Consider the following 18,862-nt stretch of genomic DNA (forward strand, 5'->3'; position numbering starts at 1 on the left):
CTTCGTACGAAGACCCTACTTTCATTTGTCTATACAAAAAACAAAATGAATGCCAACAATAACACATAGTTAGCTTTAAATTTGTTTATTGAATTTAATTCAATCGTTCATAAAATGTTCAAATTTCTTCGTCTGTTTAAACCTTTCAGACTTCTTCTTCGTTTTGAAAGGAAAGGTAACTCCGTAATGCCAACAACAACTACTTGTTTACTTTGAATGTGTTTTGTGAGATTATTTCAAATATTATCACCAATGTCTTCGTCTGTTGAAACCTTTTATATTTTCCTTAAGACCGTTTTGTTTTAAAAAAGGGTCGTGCCTTCTTTTTTTTTATTAAAGGGAGGCAACTCCTTGCTAACCCCCATATTATAACTAACCATGTATTTTTTAGGACACCCTGTATCAAATGTATAATCACCACGTGTAATCCTTGAAAAAGTTATATTACTATCAATCTATAGGAGGTAAGATCACTATATATATATGTCAAACGTATGTTGTTCAATCAGGTAAAACAATAGATATTGCTTAACATATTTTCAAACAATTATTTTTTTACTTCTATTTTAGTGTTTTAATATTAAATTAAAAACGAAATCGCAGCCCAGTCAAAAAACTAATGTAATTTTCCGATAATAATATTTTTCATCGTTGTTCTGAAAGTTCACGTCTCATCTGTTTAACATGAGTGTAGCATAGTGTCACTTCCTAATTATATTTGGACCATATAAGGCAAACACCATAATTTACTTTAATATGTATGTGTTCATACTTTAGTATAAATGTTTTATTAGTTTATTCTTTTAATAAAAGATCACATTCTGAAGTAAAATCACGTGAAAACAATTACCCTGTGTAAGCAGAACAAGATATGATAAAAAATAATTGATCTCATTTAAGGGCTTTTGTTATACTTTAATATAACTATGTTTTCAAATGTTAAGTCTTCATACACTTTAAATCCTTTTAATGAGTATAATTGTAGAAGTACAAACACACTGTTTTTCATTCTGACACATCTGAATAGACATTTCGATGAATTTGTGTATTTATTTATGCATAGTTGATAGTAACTGACTATTGTACCTGAACTCATGGGTTTTTTTCAAACATGATTTGAAAAAAATTCATGCATAATTGTGCAAACATCCTAGTGACAGTATAACATATTTACTAAAGCTGAGTCTCTCTGTGTAAACAGTCGTGATCGTATTTATATCTTTGTAATGCAGAGAGACTTACAAAAACAGAATGCCAACTGACAAACAGCTATAAAAAGCTTTTTTTTACTTTGATAACAAAAAACATTACTCAAGTAACCGGATACACCACTAGGTATATACACTGTTATTATTATATTCGTATTCTATTTTTAAACTACCCGGATTTGGATGTCCTTATAAGCAATGTTGTTATTTGTGAAAATTGGTTTTGTATTACAGGATCATACCACCGACAATAAATAATTTGTTATAGTTGACATGGCAACAAATATAAAACAAGGAAGTTTTGATTACAATTCATCTATTAAAAAGACTGCGTAATTCCATCAAGATAGTGACCATTTCGTATAAAAATGAGTACATCGTTATTAACGAGCATATATGTTGGAAAGACTAGCAATAACTACACTCACAAGAAAATGAAGGTTTGTTATTTATTATAAACATTGTTTTAGATGCATTTATTAATGTTAATATTATGTTTAGAATATCCTTAGATAATGGAGTTATGTGTATTATAAAAAGCACTGTGTGAGGATCAATAATTTTATTTGTCAAAATTTCCATTTTTTCATGATGTTTGATGATAACAAGGATTTTTTTGTATCTTTATGATACATTCTACACGACAATAAAGTATATGGTTTTGGAAAACAAAATATGATTTAAATATTACAGATATTTTTCCTACTTTAAATTGTACTAGGACAAACCCGCGCAAACGCGGCTTTATGGTGATGCACAGCTCGGGTTCATGGTTCTTAAACTGTTTTTATTCACACATGTATTATGATGATAAATTTCATTAGTTTGTTAGTTGCAAGACAAATTTAATACAAAATCATTACCGCCTGATTACAAAGCGTAGACGATAAGGTACGGAAGTTTACTTAGGGTTTAATTAATTTAGCTACGATAACCAAAGCAATAACAATATGAAGTTGGTGTCTTCCTCCTATTCCCACTTTTTAAAAATATTATTCCTTCTATTCCCACTTGCAAATAACAATAGATGTTTTTATAAATAATTTGTTTTTATAACAATCAGGGTTAATTAGAATTTCACCTAAGATTTACTTGTATTCTTTTTTTAAAGCATAATATATTTGTTACACTGTTTAGGTATAATGCCTTGTTTATTTGTAATATGTTTCTTTTTTCATCATATAAACGCTTAAAAATAGAGAAAATTATGATTAATAGATTGGAGTTAGATTAATTTTTCAACTTTTTAATTTGTACATAAAAATAAAGAAAAATTATGATAAATAGATTGGAGTCAGATTTGTTTTTAAATTTTTGAATTTGTAACTTTAAAAAATTGTCTGTTTTACTAATAAATCATGATATAAATAATATTATATCCAAGTATAATCTTATATATATATATATCTTTATTCTCACAAACCTAATTACAGAAAGGTATAGAGAAAATTATACATATTTCAATACAATTACATAAATAAATAATGTACGAAAGTAGATAGAGGCATTCACAACTTTTCACCCAGAAAAGTTCAATTTGTTATTGATCTCCTTAATAAGTTTACAAAGTTCGTTCAATTCTGTACATTTTGGGGAATTCATTAAGTCATAAAACTTCGATGTGTTAGTTCTATTTCTATTGTAAAATGCAATACATTGTTTTCTACAATTATTGAAAGCTTGACAATTAAAAAGGTAATGGTATTTATCACCAATGGTATCTGAATTACACAATACACATTTTCTGTTTTCTCTTTCTATGTTTTGCCATCTTCCAGTTTCTATTGGAGATTTCATATTCAAAGTTCCAAATTTAAGAAATAAGTATATCTGCCGGTCATCCAAAATAAATATTTCTCAAACTCCAAAGTAACTTCAAATAAACGATAATTTAATGCTTTTGGTGATTCCTGTTGGCTTAAAATGTGGAATAAAAGTATACTTTAAAATATAATTACTTGGACCAATAATCAAAGATATAAAATAATGGGTGAAAACTGTTAACTTTACTTTACTTGTTTAAAAAAAAAACAACAGAATTCATACAGATGCAAAAATAACTTATTACCTGTTCTAATAAAAAAAAAAAACCTGGTCAATTAACAGTTGATTACAAATGTTTGTACAGTATAATCCTTTGTTTGCACAAGTTTTCCTTCTATTCCCACATGAAATTTTACCTTTTCTTACCAGATTAATAAAAAGTGGGAATAGAGGGAATGAACCATGAAGTTATAAAGTACATTACATGCACCAACTATTTATTATTTAAGAATACTGCAAACGATTGTCGCTTCTGATACAAACCGGCTAACAAATTTTGGTCTACAAATGTAAAAGAATATAGTATCATGGATTACATATAATACTAAACATTGTCAATGAATACAAAACAAATGCCAGTTTATTGTTAAAGTTTGCGAAAAAAGGTCAGCGTAAGGGCATCATGTATTGTATACATTTGCAAGGTTATTCACATTTCATTTCTATTGCAATTCATTAGCCCTACCCTATCAGTAATACATGTAGCATAATAACTTAAATACTTTAGCAAAGCTTACCTTCTTAAAATAGTGATTTAAGTAGAATCATTTCAATTTGTGGTGAACATGTTACATTATGAAATTCAAAATAGGACATATGTGTATTTAATAAAAATTACCTGTGTTACAGAAGATAGCACTCACACTATTGTTATGCATTGGAGTTTGCCATTCTACACAACCTGTCCCAGAATTTGACGATAAATGGGAGCTGTACAAGATCAACTTTCAGAAAGCGTACAACAATTCAACTAAAGAACTTGAAAGGTAAATATTGCTCACATACTTTGCATATTAGAGATATATTGTCTTATCAATGTAAATTGTTCTGTTGTGTTAACTCGTCATTCAAAAAACTAAACCCGACATTATCAGGTTGTTGCCATATTTATATATCTTATCTAGTGCATCATCCTTTACGCCAATAAAAATGTTCTAGCTCTAAGTGTTTGATACCAGTACAAACCAGAGTACATTCTGATACTTTTTAACTGATTATTTTACATCCCGTTATGATCATCATAAGAAAAATCTGATAAAATGGTTTTGAATACATCAATTTGTATTCTAGGCGGTTGACGTGGGAAGATAATCTTAAGTACATACAGGAACACAATAGTGCAGCCGACAATGGAACTTATAGCTATTGGTTGGAAGTAAATCACCTCTCAGATCTTGTAAGTGTTGTTTATTCTTTAGTTTTCTATGTTTTGTCATGTGTACTATTGTTTGTCTGTTTGTCTTTTTCATTTTTAGCCATGGCGTTGTCAGTTAATTTTAGATTTATGAGTTTGACTTTCCCTTTGGTATATTTCGTCCCTCTTTTCTTATAATGTAACAAATAGTTTTGTTCAATATATTTGTAATTTCCTACTTTCTCGTTAATGATCTCTGAAATTAGTTAATACATGGTTTACCTGTATATTTAGTTTGTGATTTCATTTTGGTGATGAATTTTATTCAAAAATGCTATTGTGATACTTTAAAAATTTTAGGTTGCATCTCGCTGAGTCAAATTTTACCTAGGACAATTTTAGGTTTTTTTTTAATTAGAGGTACTTTATACATATATGTAACCCTCCCAAACGTGTCCGATTTCCCCAAACGTGTCCATTCACCCTAAACGTGTCCGTAATATTCAAATTTGCCCAAACGTGTCCGATTCCATAACCCCAAAACTTGTCCGATTATTGTTATTCGCCAAAACCTGTCCATTATAACACGCCAACACGTCTCACGTCTTTTAGCGCTAATGCTTGTATGTCCCAAATCAATAAGGTTTACGGCAATTCTATGATGGGGAACACAGATGATGAAGTCGTCATTTATTAGCATTAGCTTGTTCAATGCCGGTTGTTAATGATTAGCATAACAAATATTGCAAATTTAAACTGTAACATATGAAAATACTTTTCAATAAAATTGCTTATTGTCCAGTTGCAAGTATTTCATGCTTATTTAGAGCCAACATACAACTTAAGCTAGTGCAGCTGAATTAATCGTTTACTAAGTAAATTGTTTGTTACTAAACAACTCCGATGATGCCTTTTATATAAATCCGACGGCGGGCTTTTGGCAGAGTTTACTTCCCTTTTTCAACAGTTCTGATAATAAAAAGCTCTTCAAATCATACAGTGTTTATCAGGTCTTTTAATAAATTTTAATAGGTTTCGAGCATCACCGAAGACACACAAAAAAGAGACATAATCAAGATAATGTCCAGTGTCAAATATTTCATGCATTATTTGAGCGACATCATGTTAACAATAACTGATACTGTACATAAATTTTGTTTTCATACCGGGAATTTAAGATAAGGCCTACATTTTCTATGGTTATTATGGATTTACCCTAGTTGGGATTCTAATATTTAAAAAAAAATCAGAGCCAGTAAAGACCAATTTTGTTTGTGTTTTCAATAAGAATGTACTTCAATCTCTGTTATGTAGTAGAGGCCGATTAAAAAATTGTAGCCTTATAAAATACAACTGATGGCACCATAAAAGAGTGATTCATTATCGGCTACAAATTCATTATCGGCTACAAAGGTTAATTCGCATAAAAATTGATTTTCTCCATACACGAGGTATCTGATTTAATATCTACAATTAAACAGAGAATGGTAGCTTACTTTTACATCCAACATATATAGTCTGTGACACTTTTACCACGGTTATAGTGCCTAAAGTTATTTATTTTTATTTCTTCTATATATACGTTAAGGAAAGAACAATTTCCAAAATACAATGTATTTATGTTCCAGACCATATGAGTATTTGGACCGTACGCGTACGGTCCGGACCGTATACGTATACTCGTACGGTCCGACCATACGCGTACGGTCGGACCGTATGAGTATACGCGTATGGTCCAGTACGAGCTGACCATACATGTTATTGGATCATATGGGTTAAATTTAAACAAGCATTTATCACAATCTTTATTTTTATTTTTAGATTTAGAAATTGTTATTATTACAATTACTAGTAGATGGATAAAATGAACAAACGAACAATTGAAATTAAATATTTGTTTACTGATTGAATATCTGAATCCTATTTTGGTACTCTCGTCCAAGGTGACACTTGCTACCACAAGTAACGTTATATTTTTTACGATTACATGTTTGCAGTTCATGCATGTTCCTTTGCATTTGCATTTTTTTGTAAAGTTGCTGAATATAATAAAATAATTGCCCTCCCACAATAATGATTATGTTTACTTACGATATCTTCGATTTCAGTAATCCTAATTTAAATAATGTATACCTGACCGACATGCTAAATACAAGAGATTAACAGATTTAATTAGCGTGAATTTTGAAAATAGTTAAAATATAAAGTTTTTATTTCAATTACCATTGAACTTTTTTTATATTAATTTGAGAGTTAATTTATGTTGATCTGTTATTTGCATTTGTATCTAATTAACTTGTAATGACCAACTTCCTAATAATAATCAGACCGTACGCGTACGGTCCGACCGTAAGAGTATTTTGAAAAAGTACGCATACGGTCCAGACCGTACGCGTGCGGTCCAAATACTCATACGGTCTGGAACATTTATATAACGGACACGAATGAAAGTTCCAGTAAAAGAAGGAAAAAAGGTTGATTTGGACACGTTTGAGGGATTGGACATGTTTTGACGTTTATACAAGTCCCACGCTGTGACGCCCTTTTACATTTAGACATGTTTTCTAGTTCACTGACGTCAAGTGGACACGTTTCGGGGAATCGGACACGTTTGGGGGGAAGGACACTTTTCTGAGTGTTACATATAAATATGTAAATAATAAGAAATCACTCAATGATGCACGTATGTCTAAAGACTGTCAATGACATTTCGTCAACGAAGCTTTTGTAGGGAAATAACATACACAAAAGTTAAACACGATTGACCTGTAGCTGATCATGCTGATACAAAATGTACATGAAAAAGTACATAATGCAAGCTAAAAGAAAACAACAAAAAGAAGAATAATAGGAAAGCTTAATGTTGTAAATATCCACGTCGGATTAAGCTTCCTTTAATTGCTATAACTATGGAGGTAACGGTTAACAAAAAGCAACATTGGAAAGCTTATAATAAGATCATTATTCACATTTCAGGTTTTCTGTTTTTCTTTCATTAATATCTATAACCCCTTCTACACAACGTTATTCTATGTTCTCCCATTTATTTGTTTTGTCGTCCTGTCAGGTAATATTGTCATTGTAGTGTGTTATACTACTGTTGCCTTTACTTAAATATTAAAACAGAGCAAAGCTAAATATAATAATCCAATAAGAATAGTTTTCTGATTAAGGTTAATCCAGAAAGGTGTTTTGGATGCATATCATTGATACTGTTATTATCATTTTTCATCAATACCACTGCTTGTCCCTTATTTGTCCATTAGGGTTACATTACCTCTATAGTTGTCATTGTTTCGGAACTGACATGAAGAATATCAAGCTTTCTCTAATTGCCTGGTCGCGTTCCTGATGAAGAAAAATCTAGAAAAGGCGCTTTTCACGTATTCAATTGGTATTGTTATATTTAATATTCATCCAACTAAAATGTGACAGAGAGAATTAAATATCTACAAGTTTGTGGAATCATGCATCAAATTGTGTAAGTGATTCTGATTTTGTAAAAAACGGCAAGTATGTTAATTAACATAAACTGTTGTTCAATTTTACAACAATAGAAGCGGACGATACCATGGGAAAAACGAAACATGACAAAAACTCATACTACAATCAGATGGTCCGGAAACGTAAATTCTCTGCCTATTCTATCTAAAAATGTACTCACTGCTGTGTTGTTCATTAAAAGTACACATTTAATTATTAGAAACACAACTAACAACAACATTACACCAAGAACGCGTGTTATACTAATTGTACATGATAGGACAGAAGAACATATTTTCACAATACAAATTTACTTAGTGAAAAGATGGGATGATCAAAATAATTAAATCAAAGAATATATTTATAGTGACATAGTTTTAATGCATTTGTAATTATTTGCTATTACAGACCATTGATGAAGTTGTTGAACAAGGAACTGGGGTTAGAATCCCTACGAATACCTCTTCCGGAGCAACTTTCACCCCACAAAATACTGGTAATATCCCTGAAACAGTCGATTGGAGGACAAAGGGTTACGTGACACCTGTTAAAAACCAGGTAAAAATTTATGTTGTTAAATAAGAACAAATACTACAATTCACCAGTGTGCTGTCAGTGTAAACATTTGTTGTTTAACAATACATTAATAAATTAATTGGTCTTTCCACCAAAAACAATGTTTTTTATTATAAAAGTAGTAAAATTAGGTTTAAATGTCATTTCAATCGTCAAATGATAGCTTACTGTACGCTGATTCCAAAAATATATGGTTTCTATACAATATTTCTTAAATAAGGGAGATAATGTTACTTCCGGTTTGGAAAATGTTACTTCCGATATTACTTGACACTCATTCCAAAAATATCTGGTTCTATATACTTTTATATTAATAAAGTACACAAAATAGCTACTTCCGGTTACCTCAAGGTCACTTCCGGTGTTTTTTTCAAGGTTAAACAATTTGATACATATTGCCAAAAGTCTCATGATTTTATCATGTATACATATGAAGTCAAAGCAAAGGTCAAATCAAGAACGTCAAATAAGCTATGACCTTGAGATAAATTTCAAGGTCATAAACTAAGGACCTCAAATCAAAAGACCATAGATCCTAATTATATTTGGTTAATGAGTTACATCACCATACGCGTATTTTTAAATACAAGAGTGGAGAAAACTCCCTTTTACGTTCAACGTAACCTTGCAATCAAAATTTACATATTACGACATGTCGCAGCTAACAATTTAGTAAATATAATTTGTCGATATCTTGTACCGTTTTTGGAAATAAGTGAAACTAAGCCAAATTCAAAATTTAGAATATGACCTTGACCTTTAACCTTGACCTAATGTCATTTTTTTGGAACAAGGACCTCAAATCAAAAGATCCTAGGTCTGTTCCACTTATGGTTCACAAGATAGAAATGCATCTCACTTTTATCAAATGCATAAGGGGAAATAACTCCAATATGGAGTGTTCATATCTCTTCGGGCAAAATACAACAAATCATGCGAAAGATATAACGAGCAATTTTATAAAATAAATTTGTCGTAATCTTTTACCGTTGCGAAGGAGTAGTGGACACAAAGAGAACATTGTTTGGGGAGATAACTCCTACAAATTCAGTTACGCAGGGTAAATTTCAAAGGTGCATAAACTGTTTGATATCATATACCAAATATCTAAGCGACATATTGCGAAACAAATATTTATCGGAAGAACAAAATTAGGCGGAAAAAAAATTAAAGTGGAAAGACCTAATAAATGAACAAATTATATCTAAAAGAATGGCTACGACTAACTTTTCATACATAATCTATTTAATGAATGGCTATTATTTATTTTGAATTTATGGAACCATAAAATTAATTTTTGACTCTTCGCATTGAATGAAGCGGATTATGTTTAATGTGAAGAGTCAAAAATTAATCTTATGGTTCCATAAATTCAAAATAAATTATTGCCATTCATTATAAATAAATTTCTATCAAAAATAAGTCTCAAAGAACTTTTTTTATTATTTATATTAACAATAACAACGTACATTCATGTTGGCGTATGGATACACAGCGTCAGAGTGTGCGTGTCGCCATAAAAATTGACAACATTGAAAATAAAGGTAATATTTTTACCAATCAGAATACAGTAAATACATCAAATTTATTTATAAATGTATGTTCAGAGTTTCGTATGTTTTTGTAACTGTCTATTTGATTGTCTGTCATTCTGTCTCTTGGATTTTATTAAAGTAACAAAAAAGAACAGACAGTGTAATAAAGGTATGTTGATCAAACATTAACAACAATGCAAATGACAATGATTACCAGCAAATCAATACGTTTCTTTGTTCTTTCAATAGATGCAATTTTACATCACAGAAAACTAAACCCGCAGAACTTACAATCATCATCTTGCAACATCTCTCCGTTGCCAAAAAAAAAACTTCTGGGTTAGACAGTTATAAACTACAACACCATATTGTTACAAATTGATGGTATATGTATTATATCTTGTACATTATGTAGCTGGTTGTATGAGATGAATATTTTCAACTCTTCTCCTCGACATAGATACAGTCATGGCAATTTTCATCTGATCAACCAAATGGTTGTATTATTACCCTTCAGCCCTATATACTAAAGCAGATTATCGATCTCATTTGCATGACACTTTATTCACTTCCATATTCCTAACGCCATCTTTTGTACCAAATATGCTTGGAAACCATGTGTATTATTAACCTTCTGCCATATATACTAAAGCAGATTATCGATCACATTTGCATGACACTTTATTCACTTCCATATTTCTAACTCCATCTTCTGTACCACATATGCTTGGAAACCATTTTTTTAAACCCGCATTCAAGTAAAAATATAAACTTACATCCATCATCTCGAATATTACCAGCCGCAGACTTACCAGACCGGTAAACATGTACATACAAAATCTAAAATGCTTTCGGGTCACCAATTTTCATAGTGTTCTAAAACTTCCTTACCATGTTACAATTATTAAAACTATGCTTATTTTTACACTCCTAAGTTATCGAGCACACCTCTCTGCTCTTGGCACATGAACATACAATAGAAAACTACAGTGTAAACTGCCAAATCCGACACCTGAGTATTCCAACAATTACAAAACAAAATAACATTTTAAGAAAAGGTCGTGGCGAAATTGGTACAAGTTTTTGCGGTCGTCTCGATCTATTTACATTCAATGTTCACTTCGAGACGAGGTCTGTTTGATCTTGCTTAGTAAGCTTATTTTAAAAGTGTCAATCTCTGGTGCATACCAATCGATTCCTTTAAATTTTTGTCCCTGACTTTCTCTTGTCTAGCTGTTTTATATACAAAACGTAAGCATGTTCCAAATTCTTGTCCTAAAGATATATAACATGTAATATGTTATGATTATGTGTAATTTTTCCATAGACTCTAAAGCTTATTTGATTCATACATGTGAATACTTTTCTTGGCAGGGCAGTTGTGGATCTTGTTGGGCGTTTTCAGCCACGGGAGCCTTAGAAGGTCAAAATAAGGCAGTGAATGATATTCTGCTTTCGTTATCAGAACAAGACCTTGTTGACTGCTCGAATAGTAAGTATGCCAAATTACCTAATGTTAAGTTCAAATTTCACTCTCGTATTATATATTGTTTATATCATTTAGACCACATCAGATAACCAAATTTGAGGTTTTAATAATTATTTAAATATTATTGTATTTTCTTGGGTCGATGCCACTGCTGGTGGAGATTTATTTCCCCGAGGGTATAACAAGCCCAGTAGTCAGCACTTTTTGTGCTGACATGAATTATCATTGCTATTGTTATATTCATAAATAAACTGTTTACAAAATTTTGAATTTTTTGAAATACTAAGGCTTTTCTACCTCAGGCATATATTACCTTAGCTGTATTTGGCAACACTTTTAGGAATTTTGGATCTCATTGCTCTTCAACTTCGTTCTTAATTTGGCTTTTTTTATACTTTTTTGGATTCGAGCGTCACTAATGAGTCTTTTGTAGACGAAACGCGCGTCTGGCGTATATATAAAATTTAGTCCTGGTATCTATGATGAGTTTATTTCCATCTATACCATCATATTGTCTTTACATGTTTAATTGATAAGTGATATTCGTGCAAGTGTACACTATAGAGACTTAATCAACATAGAAGGGGGATCAAGGGACCGCCAAACTCATAGATCGAAAATAAACTGACAACGCATGGTCAACAATGAAAAAGACAAACAGACACATAATAATACACAAGACAAAACATAGAAAACTAAACAACATTAACCCCACCAAAAACTGGTGTGATCCCTGTCGAGATTTGAACAGCAGCGAAATACTGTTGCATCTGTTTGTAATAGTTTCGACGGCAATTTTTACCAAACGCAACAACATAACTTATAGATAAATGATATGAATGTATGTGTTGTATAAAGATATACCATATACATTCGTATGAACTTTGATCTGCAGTTTCGACACTACATATCATTACTTGGTAAACCTTTAATTATTTGTTCATATACAATGAATATCGTATGTATAATTTAAAAAAAAAATGGTTATCAGTTCTATGGCAACTTGATTAAATAAAACATGCTCATATGTTTCACACTTTTCAGTACTATCAGCATGAAAAATTATGCTTTCAATTTTTTCTTACTAAGGCAACTTTGGATGTGATGGAGGTTGGCCAGCACATGCCTTCCTTGATATTAGAAAAGCTGGTGGCATTAACACGGAATCGAAATATCCTTACCACGCAAAAGCAAGTTATATTGTTTTCAAATATTTGGATTACATTTGTCCTAACAGTTTGCAGTTAAAAGGTCCGAGATTCCCTCGATGATTAAACGGCCAAATATGTCTTTCCTAATTGATTTGTTATACAGATATTTGTCTTTATTTAAACCCTATCATCTCCGCTTTCGACATTTGTTTATTGTTTAGTACGTAATATGTAGTTGCATTTTACAAACATAAATACATATCATCACTGAATTAAAATTTTAATAAGGAGACATTTGAATTTCCCACGGCCATTGTACATTTTTACTTCGGAAAAACTAAGATTTTTTTTCAGAACGAAACAATATGATTATGTTCCAAACCATTGTATATATAATATCGGACGCCCCATCTATCGGTATTTCATTTGATCAATAATGAGACCACTTTACAAGAAAAACCTTCACATATTCATTATCTTAAACATATTTTGAGATATTCTAACAATGTTTGCAAAATATTCAAGTTGCGTTTTTCAAGTAGTATTATAGATGAAGGAACATAGGTAAGGAGACATTCTACTTAATATTACGAAAGAAAGATCTTGAAGTCTCCGGTTTTCCTAATTGATTTTTGTATTTGTCTGCTGTTATATAAACACAGCCGTTTCGTCATTTGATGTCAATAACATATCGTATTAGATAAATACTATGGAATACTAATACACATTATCCATACTGGAGTGTAATACTAATGTAAGAGGTTTAACAGCAATACGACAACGACAAAAAAAAAGTGAAATGCATGAGCTGTGATAGGCTTGCAATCGAGTTACGCCATGAGGAAGCATTCTACATCTTCTAATTCTAAAATTTACAAAATGCATTGCTCATCATATTTGTTTTATATTAATGCACATTTTTATTTTATTCCTCTTTCATCAGAAAGGTGCATGCAGATTTTCCCAAAACAATATAGGAGCAAATGTTTCTGGATATAACTCTACGAGGTCTGGAGACGAAAATGATCTTAAACTTGCCTTGGCATTCATAGGTCCAGTTTCGGTTTGCGTTCGCGTTACCCGAAATTTCCAGTCCTACAGAGGCGGTTCGTATAAAAATAATAATAAAATCATTTAGAAGGCACTAAACATTTGGATGAATTGGCCTTATATTAAGTAAAATAATTCTATTTTATTTTTAACATATTTTATGTATTAAGATATAAAAATGGTTGATCAACAGGCACAGCCCATAACATTTTAAAAATTCATAATTAAGGTTGGAAGAAACACTTCTTTTACTAATTGAAATAAATGAAATGATATTGGGAAAAACACGAATTAAAAGGAAAATACAAAAAAAAAGTTATGAACTACGTCTAGCGTCAAATTCTTAACAGCTAAATCGAAAAATATCTTTTAATTCGTATGTTTTACTCACTAAAAACGACCGCTATGTATGTTTTATTTCGACCATGTAACATACTACCAGGTCAACGCTTTGAGTTGGAAGCAATTTATTTAGTAGTGTAGAAAAGAGGGACACAAGATACCAAAGGGATATTCAAACACATAAAATGAAAATAATCGGACAACTCCATGACTATAACAGAAAAAGACAAATAGTACACAAAACACAACAAAGAAAAACAAAAGACTAAGCAGCACGAACCAAACCAAAAAGTATGAATGATCTCAACTGCTTAGGAAGGGTAAACAAATCCTGCTCCATATTTGGTAAATTGTACCCGTCCTGTTGCTCTTGTTAGTAAAAAGTCGGTAACAAGTCTAATTCGGTAGGTCACATTCGTAAAACTGAATTTATCTATATTTTGAAGTTCTGTGTTCAATTGATGGATTTTTAAGGTTTAGACTTGAAGGCGTCAATATTGAGATCCTTCAACACGTGTTTGAAATTAAAATTTTTAGTTGCAATTGGGTTGGTATAGATATAATTAATTACTGATACAGACTGATCTTTACAATAGGGAGTTATGTTTAATTGAACTAATTTATGATGAAGGATATTGCCCAAGTTGACGACATCGAGACCTTTGTTTGCAACAGATTTTATTGACCCGAAGTCTTGTCTGTTGCCCAATTGACAACAGTGTGATTGTTAAACAACAGTTTAGACAACACATTTTCACTGTTTTGTAAAACTAATCCTCTTCAACTGTTTGTAATTCCTAAAGATATTTGTGACGTAAATCATGAAGTAGATTTTAGTTTACCTATTTATATGTTAGATACGTTTACGCCTGACAACATACATGTAGTTTGCTAAATATAAGAAATGCAATACTATATGATGAACAGGGTTAGAGTTGAAAGAAATTGAATAGAAAAAAAATGAAGATTTGAATTTAATCATATATTTTTTTATACAAAACTCTTAGAAGCGAACAATATATTATGCAACAATGAAGCAAATTGCATGAGGCAGTTATCACATCAAAACATTAAATATTCATAATATTGTTTGTCGAAAAGTAAAAACATATATTGGTTGCACACTTAATCATGTTTTTTTTTATGTTTTCCGCAATTTTTTTAGGTGTCTTAAACGATCCAAACTGTAACGGACCCATAAATCATGCTGTACTAGTAGTTGGATATGGTGTTTATAAAGGGCAAGATTATTGGCTGGTTAAAAACAGGTAAAACATACATTAATGTGTTTTAAGTTCAAAGTATATATTAAAAATGTCTCAAAATATTGTATATAGCTATAACTAAAGGCAACAGTTGTATACCGCTGATCGAAATTCATAAATCGATAGAGAACAAACAAATCCGGGTTACAAACCAAAACTGAGGGAAACGTATCAAATATAAGAGAACTACGACATAACAGAAACACAACATTAAATTGTAACACACACAGAAACGAACTAACATGAGTTGTACTTATATAGTACTTTTTCAGATGTAAACTGCCATATTCCTCGTGTTGTTTATGCTATTTTTCATACTTTTTTAATACACGTTTTTGTTAGCAATCTCTACAACCTGTTAAAAAAGCACATCATGAAATATCCTCGTCTCTAGTAAATGTTTAGAAGAACAAATATGGGCTTTGCTCATTGTTGAAGGCCGTACGGTGACCTATAGTTATTAATGTCTGTGTCAGTTTGGTCTTTTGTGGACAGTTGTCTCATTGGCAATCATACCACATCTTTTTTTTTATAAATATAACATTTTCTTGCAGAAAAGTAACATTACGAAAACCTGTAAAACAGATAACAAAAAAATGTGACATTATTCAGCACTGTTGTAAAAAAGTTGACATGAACTTCTCTATAAACTCCATGCATCTTTTTAACATAAATATCATAAAATCCTACTTAACAATATGAAAAGTCGTTCAGGACAATGCGTGCAAAATGAATATGATATATATTGTATTTCAGCTGGGGAACCGGATGGGGAATGAATGGTTACATACTAATGTCACGAAACAAGAATAATCAATGTTCTATAGCAACATACGGTGTCTTTCCAAAAGTGCAACCTTTAGAAACAAAATCGTCGAACCATGGACAGGCGCTGGAAGTGTCATTTCAAAAGTTACTTGTTTTGTCGGGAGTTGTCTACCTGCGCATAGTGCATTTTTACCTTTGAAGATCATTTATTTTTAGATACACAGTTATAGACTACACAAATAAGAATAGTTTGTCTTGGAGTTTTGTTCTTTACTAATCAAATGTAATCATTTCCTTCATAACAAATGTTTAAATTCAATCTATTAAATCGTATACGTCATGTTTAAACCATTATTTAAATGTAGTCATACTCAATGATATCTGTTATCCAAAATATTTATCGGTAATTTCAATAAACGTTTCTTTTTTTCTTATTTGTTTTGTTTTGTACATTTTTTTGGCGTTTATACATATTTATCAATATTTAAGAGTTGATTGAGTTTTTCATATACTATGCTGGACTTTCGTTCTTAATAAATGAAACATTCAAACTGTTTGAACAAACGCATGTTATAAATTGTGTGTTCGTATCTATAGTTGTTGATCACAACTTGACGTTTTCAAATGAGAAAGCTAACGGCCTTATTTATGAACAACAAATTAACGAAAATCAAATAATTTATGTAACAAATAAACAACGACAACACCTGAATTACAGACTCCTGACTTTGGACAGGCACATTCATACATCTTCCTATATCTATAGAATGTGGCGGGGTTAAACATGTTAGCGGGATACCAATCCTCCCCGTACCTTGGACAGTGGTATACCAGTACAACATAAGAACGAACTAAGAAAATATGATACGTTGACTCGATTGTATTTGATGCCTCAAAATCAGAAAGAAATAAAAACAGGTTATATCGTACACCGGTATCATTGGTAGCAGGGATCTCCGATGTTAGTGAATACAATTGTCTCTTAATAAGCCAATAAAAACGTATTAAAGACAACAGAAATATCAGATGTTTGAAAACTAGATATAAACAATCATGCCCCCTTTTCTGCTCTGCCATGTGTATGAATATAGTTCAATATATTTTAGATTTGACAAACAGTGACGTTGGCACACACCTTGAAATTGTAATGCTGTCCGTAAGACACAAATGATGTCCCGCCTAACCAAAAATATGACTAAGTTCAACTACAAGGCCATGCACAACTACAGTATATGTTTGAACATCCTACAAAATGTAGATATATGCTGTGTTGTGACTGTTCTTTTTTACTCCTCTTAGAAAAAGCTTATACATTCTATTAATGAATCTGTAGCTTGTATACATTATTTCGTGAATAACCGCTGGAAAAAATCTGAGATAAAATTCTCGATATATCATACTTAGCGCAGACTCAGAGATATACATAAAAATGGATGTTACAATGTACCTCTCACGTAAATTCACATAATTGTTGGAACCTATTTGCATACGCTTTGCGGATTTTATTGTTTTAAAAATTGCAATTAAAAAAGACAAAAGAACTTTTCTTCTATTCAAATGCAGAATGAAAAGAATTAATGCTCAAGAGCTCGAAGAAATCAACAAAATAAAAAAACAAAAAAAATCCGCGATAGTCTAGTTATGTTTTTGGTGCATTCAAGTCATTTCAAAACAAGACGTCATACACATGAAAACGATAGAGTTGAGTTGAAGCTTTTCCGTTAAAAAAAACCTACTGAAATTAGTATAATATTGTTCAAAAATGGATTTTTGAGGTAGGTTTTGTTTTATTTTTTATTATTTTCTATTGTATTATTCGCATTTTACTGATTTAAGCAAGTCAACATGGCGGCTTCTAAGCCACGGTAACGAAATGTCAACGTACAAAGCAAGAGTATTTGATATATCATCTCGCTTCAAATTCTATAATTTTTATATATCAAAGCTACAGGTTTACTTAATAACATAAAAAAAATCACAGTACGAAAACATGAAATATATTGGTCAAGTAAAATACCTATCTAATGCATCACAAAAACAGAGTAGGTGTGTTCGAAAAGCTATTATTTTACTAAAAATACTTGACGACAGTCTTTTAAAAGAGGGACGAAAGATACCAAAGGGACAGTCAAACTCATAAATCTAAAACAAACTGACAGCGCCATGGCTAAAAATGAAAAAGACAAACAGAAAAACAATAGTACACATGACACAACATAGAAAACTAAAGAATAAACAACACGAACCCCACCAAAAACTAGGGGTGATCTCAGGTGCTCCGGAAGGGTAAGCAGATCCTGCTCCACATGTGGCACCCGTCGTGTTGCTTATGTGATTACAAATCCGGTAAATAGTCTTAACTCGGTAGGTCACATTCATGAAAGGGAAGGGGATTGAAGTTACGACGTAAGGAACATATCCGATATCATTTGTGAAACGGTTATTCCATAACGGTCAACCAACTCGTGATGGCGTCCGTAAAATTTACGAAGGGATGATTTCAACTTCACCATTTGGAACTCTTGGTTTAATAGCTTCCTTGTGAGCAGTAACCCTCTATCAAGAAAATCATGATAGGAAACGCAAGCACGGGAATATCGTATCAATTGGGAGATATATACCCCGTATGCAGGTGCTGCTGGAATGTTGCTACTTAGAAATGGAAAGTTCACAATTGGAAAGCTGAAATCATCTCTTTTGTCGTAAAGTTTTGTTTTCAACCGACCCTCATTGTCAATTTCTAGATGTAAGTCAAGATATGAAGCCGACTTAACTGTATCTGTAGTATCCTTTATCTCCAATTCGGTGGGATAGATG

General features: G+C 31.4%; 1 protein-coding gene across 1 annotated transcript; it reads left to right on the forward strand.

The window, feature by feature from the left end:
• The first annotated feature begins 1,576 nt into the window (after positions 1-1,576).
• LOC143050832 (cathepsin K-like) lies at positions 1,577-16,056 on the forward strand. Its single transcript, XM_076223941.1, has 7 exons — positions 1,577-1,648; positions 3,885-4,018; positions 4,323-4,428; positions 8,278-8,427; positions 11,355-11,472; positions 12,559-12,663; positions 16,034-16,056. Exons 1-7 carry the CDS (start codon positions 1,577-1,579, stop codon positions 16,054-16,056), a joined length of 708 nt encoding a protein of 235 aa, XP_076080056.1.
• The last annotated feature ends 2,806 nt before the right edge of the window (positions 16,057-18,862 follow it).

Source organism: Mytilus galloprovincialis, chromosome 11 (genome assembly GCF_965363235.1).
Source record: "Mytilus galloprovincialis chromosome 11, xbMytGall1.hap1.1, whole genome shotgun sequence".
NCBI classification, from domain to species: Eukaryota; Metazoa; Mollusca; class Bivalvia; order Mytilida; family Mytilidae; genus Mytilus; species Mytilus galloprovincialis.

Bases quoted from the DNA above. Each gene is read 5' to 3' on its own strand.
- LOC143050832 (XM_076223941.1), top strand. From the start codon at position 1,577: ATGAGTACATCGTTATTAACGAGCATATATGTTGGAAAGACTAGCAAT. The intron at 1,649-3,884 runs GTTTGTTATTTA...GTGTTACAGAAG, and splicing joins ACACTCACAAGAAAATGAAG to ATAGCACTCACACTATTGTT. The intron at 4,019-4,322 runs GTAAATATTGCT...TTTGTATTCTAG, and splicing joins TCAACTAAAGAACTTGAAAG to GCGGTTGACGTGGGAAGATA.